At 47.3% G+C, this 6,468-nt stretch overlaps 1 protein-coding gene across 4 annotated transcripts in view; it reads left to right on the forward strand.

Annotated features, from left to right (window-relative positions):
* Positions 1-6,255, forward strand: part of MORC3 (MORC family CW-type zinc finger 3) — a 39,161-nt gene extending 32,906 nt beyond the window's left edge. Inside the window, exons 16-17 of one of the 4 annotated variants that reach the window (XM_029081851.1) lie at positions 253-413; positions 2,078-6,255. In XM_029081851.1, coding sequence (XP_028937684.1) covers positions 253-413; positions 2,078-2,231 — 315 coding nt within the window. In that variant the 3' untranslated portion in view covers positions 2,232-6,255. Of the gene's footprint in view, positions 1-252; positions 414-2,038 lie in introns of all 4 variants that reach the window. The other 3 variants (XM_039914419.1, XM_029081853.2, XM_039914420.1) reach the window with 3 other exon arrangements.
* The last annotated feature ends 213 nt before the right edge of the window (positions 6,256-6,468 follow it).

Raw genomic sequence — 6,468 nt, forward strand, 5'->3', positions numbered from 1 at the left:
AGAGAGAGAGGGAGGCACAGACCCTCCCTTTTGAATCACACGTCAAGATAATTCAAAAGTAGGGTGTGGGGGAAAAAGTGGCATCTGCTTTAAAGTTAGGGAAAAACAATTTTCCACCATTTCCATTTTTCAAAAATTCCTTCTTAAAGATCATTTCCTGAGGTTCTCTATCCTCTGTACTCTAACAGCTAATGGCGTTTGGCTGCAGAAGCATCTTAAGGTTAACTTATTTTGATTATGGTTCTGTTTCAGGTGGAGCTGTTAGAAGTGGAAAAAACCCAAATGGGGGTTCAATGCGAAGAACTCAAAAGCGAAGTTGAGCAGTTAAAAGCTTCAGTTCCACAAGTGCCAAGCACGGAGAATTCTACAACCGGTAATGTCGAAGACTCTGTGAAGTTTTCTGATGGGGAAAGGTAATTCTGTCTGTACTAAAAGGCTTTGCAGTTGCAGTTGCCTCCCCATTCTTTTGTACTTCTGAGTTGACAGGAGCTTAGAGGTCTATCTAATGGACTAGGTTAAGGAAGGCAATTAGGGCTGTAAAGCCTGGCCTGGCCTTAGAAACTGTCCATGCCCTCCCGTTTGTTGGCTGAGTTTTCAGCGCAGAACGGTTCTTTGGGGCTGGCGATATCCCATCAGTCAGTGGTATCCGTTGAGCGCTGACTTAATGCAGAACACTGCACTGAGCACTTGGGAGAGAGTAATAGCTAGAATCGGTAGACATAACCCCTGCCCACGAAGGAGCTTCCAGTCTAAAAGGGGAGAGCTGGGTTCTTTTGGGATAGCTGTTGAGCAGTGTGGGGAATCTCCTGCTTCCAGGGTGGGTTTGTATATTTGGAACGCAGCACAGCACACTGGATATACTAATCATCCTGTGCTGAAAAACTCCAGAGAACTTCAAGCCCATTCCACCATACTTAGATTGCATTTCTGAAAGCCGTTGATGGAACTCTGGCAGCTAAGCCAGTGTGACTACTCTGAAAAGTTTATCAAGAGTTCCCTTCTAGACTGTGAACCCCTTGTGGGCAGGGAAAGTGACTATTAACTCTGCTGTGCAGTGGTCTTCCAGGCACCCAGTGCAGTATTCTGCACTCAGTAAGCGCTCAATAAGAAGCAGCAACACGGCATAGCGGATAGAGCGTGGGCCTGGCGGTCAGAGGTCCTAGGTTCCAATCCTGGGTCAGTCACTTGTCTGCTGGTGACCTTGGACAAGTCATTTAACTTCTCTGTTCCTCAGTTACTTTATCTGTAAAATGGGGATTAAGACTGTGAGCCCATGTGGGACGTGGACCATGTCCAACTTAATTAGCTTATATCTACCAATTAGTACAGTGCCTAACGGATACCATAAAAATATATCTATATCTATACATCACTGTATGTTGTACATATATATATATATATATAAATGTATATCATTGAAGATAGTGGGACTTCTTCATGACTGTGTAATTGGTTGGGTTAGAGTTTAAATTACCCTATGGGACCCTATCTGTCTCTCCACTATTAACAAGAGTCATCGAGGGTTGAGAAGTAAATCGAGCCTCATTTAATAACCAGTTCTGCCCTGCCGTGAGTGAGGAGATAGCTAAAGAGGCTGGGCTCGGCATATGTTTTTGATCCTCCAGGAAATTCTTTTAGCTCAGAAGCACAGGAGGGTTGTTGAAGGACCTTGTGAAAGAAAGTCAGCCAAGAGGAAGAGGAGGAGTGGTAATGGTATTTAATGGGCACCTACTGTTTTTTAATGGGCACCTACTATTTTATCTGGGCTTCGAAATTACCCACAGACTATAGGGAACCATTGTGTAGTGCCAGCGTAGCATTATGAAATGTAAAATTGAGGAAAACTGAGTTGAGTCCCCACAGGAAACCCTACCTATGGCAGAAGATTTTCTTTGGCAGCGGAGAGCCGATAAATGCCCTCTCACAGCTGTGCTGTGCCTGTCCCAAAATAGATGACTTGCACCCTGGTTTGAGGAACGTGGCTTTGTTTTCATTTCTCATCTTAGTTTTCAGCTCATTTTACTATGTTGTTTTACAGCCTGTATGCTCGCTAATGCTGAGTCTTCCGTCTTTGCAGCTTTAAACTGCGATCACTCCGAGTGAATGTCGGCCAGCTGCTGGCAACGATGATGCCCGATCTAGATCTGCAGCAAGTAAATTATGACGTTGATGTCGTGGATGAAATTTTAGGACAAGTCGTTGAACAAATGCATGAAATCAGTAGTACTTAATCTAATTTTTATAAGGCAATAAAGGCATTTGCTCAATCTTCCTCCATATTGTACAGTATTGAAGCTCAAGGTATTTCTTTTTAAAAGGTATAATAGGTGATGTGCCTAAGGTACCGTAATATCCACGGCTGAAGTATGTATTCTATGCACTCCAAGCTCTCAGTGACTCTACGACCACTTCATCGAAAAGTGGCTTCCAGACCGCCAAGGCAGCTAAAGAGCAAGCTCCTGGAGAGCCCTGACGTCCCCCAGGTACTTGGCAGCAGGATTCCACCCTAATCCCCAGAAGAAACAACCAGCGGGCTTTTCTCCACGTTTCCGCCTCCCAGGAATCCTTCTGGCCTTCGGGAAGTCCAAGACTGGCTCAACGCAAGTGACTTGGTGATTGAGCAGTCCACCTGCAGCAAGACAATCACCGCATCGATACCCCCGGGGCTCCACAGACGGCCAAGAGACCAGGAAGTTCTAGGCCTCGTTAGAGGTCATAGGCTCCCTGACGGGACATCGAGCATCTCCGAAGGGCCTCGGCAAGGAGAGAATCCTGAAGAAGTCTCAAGGGCATCTCAGTATTCTCCCCCAAACTCCTTCCGTTATTGAAGAGGAGGCCCTCGAAGACATAAAATATCTTCCATTGTGGTTAGGTGTGGCACTTACCCCAAAGATCGAGGAGGTCATCGCAGCAGTCAGAGCCCGGAAACCTAGCAAGGCCACTGGCCCCGATGACACACCCGCGTGGATCTGGCCATCACAGAGGGAGCGCCCCGCAGACACACGTCCACGAGGTCGGCGTTCTAGTCTTAGGACTGAGCCCCACCTTCCTCCCCCGTCCCCCCAGTTCCTGCCGGGAGGCTCCATCATCGACAGGTGGAACGGAAGAGACGCCTCAGGATCCCTAAGACGCCACCGTCGTCACCGTCTTCGAGACGAGCCACCGAATCCCGCAGTTGCTGAGGCAGGTCGTCTCAATACATTGCTGGCAAGGTCCTGGCCGGACTATTTCTCGCTCACCCGCCCAAGATGATGGTTGACCCAGGGCTCCCAGGACCACAGTGTCCGGATCCCAGGGTCGGGCAGCAGACGCGATATGTCAGATCCAGGAAAAGCTGCAGAGAGAAGAGCCAAGACCTCTAGAGGTTTTTCAAAGACCTCACGAAAGGATGTGATACCATTACTAGGTCTGGAATTGGGCTGTCCCGAGAAGTCTGTCAGGCTCCTGAGATGACTCCGCAGTGGCCTGGCTTCCCGAATAATCGGAGCCATCGTGGTAAAGCAGGGATGTGTGGTCAGTTCCTGTCCGCTTGAATTTGTTCTCTGCAGCCAGGCTGGAGGAGGCAACGGGAGACCTGGGTGAGATCTGGTTGCGGGGGTTCGACTCAGCTTCTCCACCCTCCGGAGACTCTTCCAACCCAACAGACTTGGAGCTCCGTCCAAAATCCTCATCGGTCATTCAAGAATCACCCAACACAGGTGACTGCACTTTAGAGGCAGACACCCAAGAAGAGACGTGAGTGACCGTAAGTTGCTTTGCCAAATCAGCCAGGCGTTTGGGGCTAGCGGTAAGTCGAAAACCAAACCGAGGTATCGGAGGGTGCCAGGGAGGCCGAGGAGGTCACCAGAAATCTAGTTGGGCAATGCCAGAACTAAATGCCGTCACAGAATTCTGTTGCCTAGGCAGGCCATCCCGCAGTAGATGGACGGAACAGAAAATCAAGTCAGGCAGGAGATTGTCAAACGGTGGCGACAGCCTAGCCCCAGGCCCAGCTAAAGATCCCAGAGCTCTAGTGGTGTTCTGTGGGTCATCGCCACGGATATCACACGGGATTCCTCAAGGGGTGGTTGTAGTAGTAGTCAGTACCCACCGAGTGTGATATGTGGGGGGAAAACACAACAGATGCACGAGACACTTTCCTCGCCCACAAAGGAGTTTGCACTCCGGGAGGGGCAACAGACATAAAAAAAAAAAAAAAATGGAATCCGAATAAATGAGCATTCAATGAAATGCACCACGCATATACGCAGGTACGGAGTATGGGTACAGATTTCTGAGGCAGCTGTTGGATTGATAAGATTTATAATGTTAGCTATTTAGTCGGGAAAGGCAAGCGAACGAGCGCCTTGAGGAACTCGCTATCAGACAGGAAGATGAAAAATGGCTCCTGCGCTCATCTCCAGCTCTGCTGGGTGGAACGCGAGAGAAGAATGGGTATCCAGCTGCAGTGTGGGGAACCGAAACTGAAAAGCAAGAGGCCGGAGGAAACCTTTTAAGGCCCCTGCGACCCGAAGGCCGAGGCATCCCGGCCGAAAACCGGGAGTCAACTGCCACAGGCAGCAGGCCTGGCACACCGGCTGTCAAGAAAGGAGCAGCTCTTGGTGAGCAGAGCCTCCTCGGTTTCGCGAAACGAGGCGAATCGAAAACACCACCGACTACCGTAGACGACAAACGCGACGGCACAGCCAGGGCGGTATTGGTGTGTGCACAGCGTGGAGGGGGCTAGGAACCCCGAATTGACTTTTCCGGTCACACAAACACCCACCCACCGGTGAAATTTCCTACTGGTGGCGCCTTTGAGCCCGAAGGGCCGCCGTGTACATCTATGCACTCGAAAGTGGCCACCCGTGTAGTGGATACTTTATCGGATCTTTTAAAAAAAATACCTGTTAGCTCTCGATCTTGGCAGATCCGAGATCGACCTAACTAATAAAGATCGTTTTGAACTGTATTTGTAATTGTCTGCACAGATTTTCTATGCTCATGTTGGGAATTTGTTTCTATGAAAGCTTTTCGGTTCCCTTTGAACTTTGGTGCAATTCTCCTGATCTCCCAAAGTTGACTCCGTTTCCAAAACGGGAGATCTGGTAACTGTTAGACTGTAAAATCCGTAAGGGCAGGAATTATCTTTTACCTCTAGCAAAGTCTCCCAAGTGCTTATATAGTGCTTTCTGCGCAGGGTTGATTATTTTTTTCTTCTTTAAAAAAAAAGAGTCAAATCATTCTTTTAGGGAGCCCTACAAAACCAGCCTCAACAGGGTTTTCGTTTACAGAGTTACCGAATTGGTGAGTGGGACCCCTGAAATCTGCTCTAATCGTTGGTTTTGGGCCCCTGGAAACAGTCCACGCTTTGATTGATTGCTATTTTTCCCTTCCGATTTTGTTTTTGTTTTTTGTAAAAAGGCCATCGATGAGCAGTTCGTGAATGACCGGCAATACGGAGCACTGATCCGTATGTCAGATCAGCCCTGCCCGGAAGGGTCATTTTAATACTGTAGTATTAATCTTCCTCTACAGAGATTCCCAATCATGGGCTAAGGGTGTGATCGGGATTAGGTCGGCGTTAGCCGTAGGAGGAGGAGGAGGAATATTTATTAAGTCCTTACTCTGTGCAGAGCACTATACTAAACGCGGGGGGAGAACACAGAGGCGGGGATCAGACATGGTCTCCGACCGTTAGCGGGGCTGGCACGGCCCTGTTGATCGCAAGATCAAGTGGTAGATTTTGCTTCCGCGTGCAGAACTTCCCCGAGTCCTTTAGGTTAAATGTCGGAGGACTGAGTCGTTCTTAAAAATTCCGCGTTCCCTAAGGTCGCCCACCTGACAGTGTTTAAATCCTGAAATTCAATGGATGATTTCTTCCGGGTTATAACAGTACTTTATCGTGCGCCAATGTGATGCTTTATATACCCGTCACATTTTGTGGGATTTATAAGAGGTAACTTTCTATTAAATATGGTAATGTATGTACATATTAAAAATCATATTTTCCATAACTAAAAAACGTCTGGGTTTTGAAAAGTGGTGTTTTTGTCATTGCTTATTTATTTTCCGTCTTCCTTTTGAGTTTCAATGCTTGATATAGTTTAATTTTATAGGGTATGCTTTAAGACATCTATTATTTGAAGATATCGATTACAATTTGTACTGTACACTTAAACTCGCAAGCAACAAGTAAATGAAAATGCTTTTAATTTACTTGATACTGTTTATTTTGTAAAAAAAAAAAAAAGAAATTAAAACATACTGAAAGAAGCGAGTGACTTTCTTCGAAGCTTTATTTGAAGACCATTCTCTTAGCCAGAATCGGGTTGCTTTAGGAGTCACCAACAGTGAAAAATAGTGAAAGTTCTTTGTTTTTATCCTCTCTCTCTCTCCCCCCACCCCTGTGTAGAAGAGGACACAGCTCTTAGAAGATAGTGAGCCCCATGGAGGACAGTGACTGTGTCCAACCTGGTGTCCTTGGAT

The sequence above is a fragment of the Ornithorhynchus anatinus genome, chromosome 17 (assembly GCF_004115215.2).
Source record: "Ornithorhynchus anatinus isolate Pmale09 chromosome 17, mOrnAna1.pri.v4, whole genome shotgun sequence".
Taxonomy (NCBI): Eukaryota; Metazoa; Chordata; class Mammalia; order Monotremata; family Ornithorhynchidae; genus Ornithorhynchus; species Ornithorhynchus anatinus.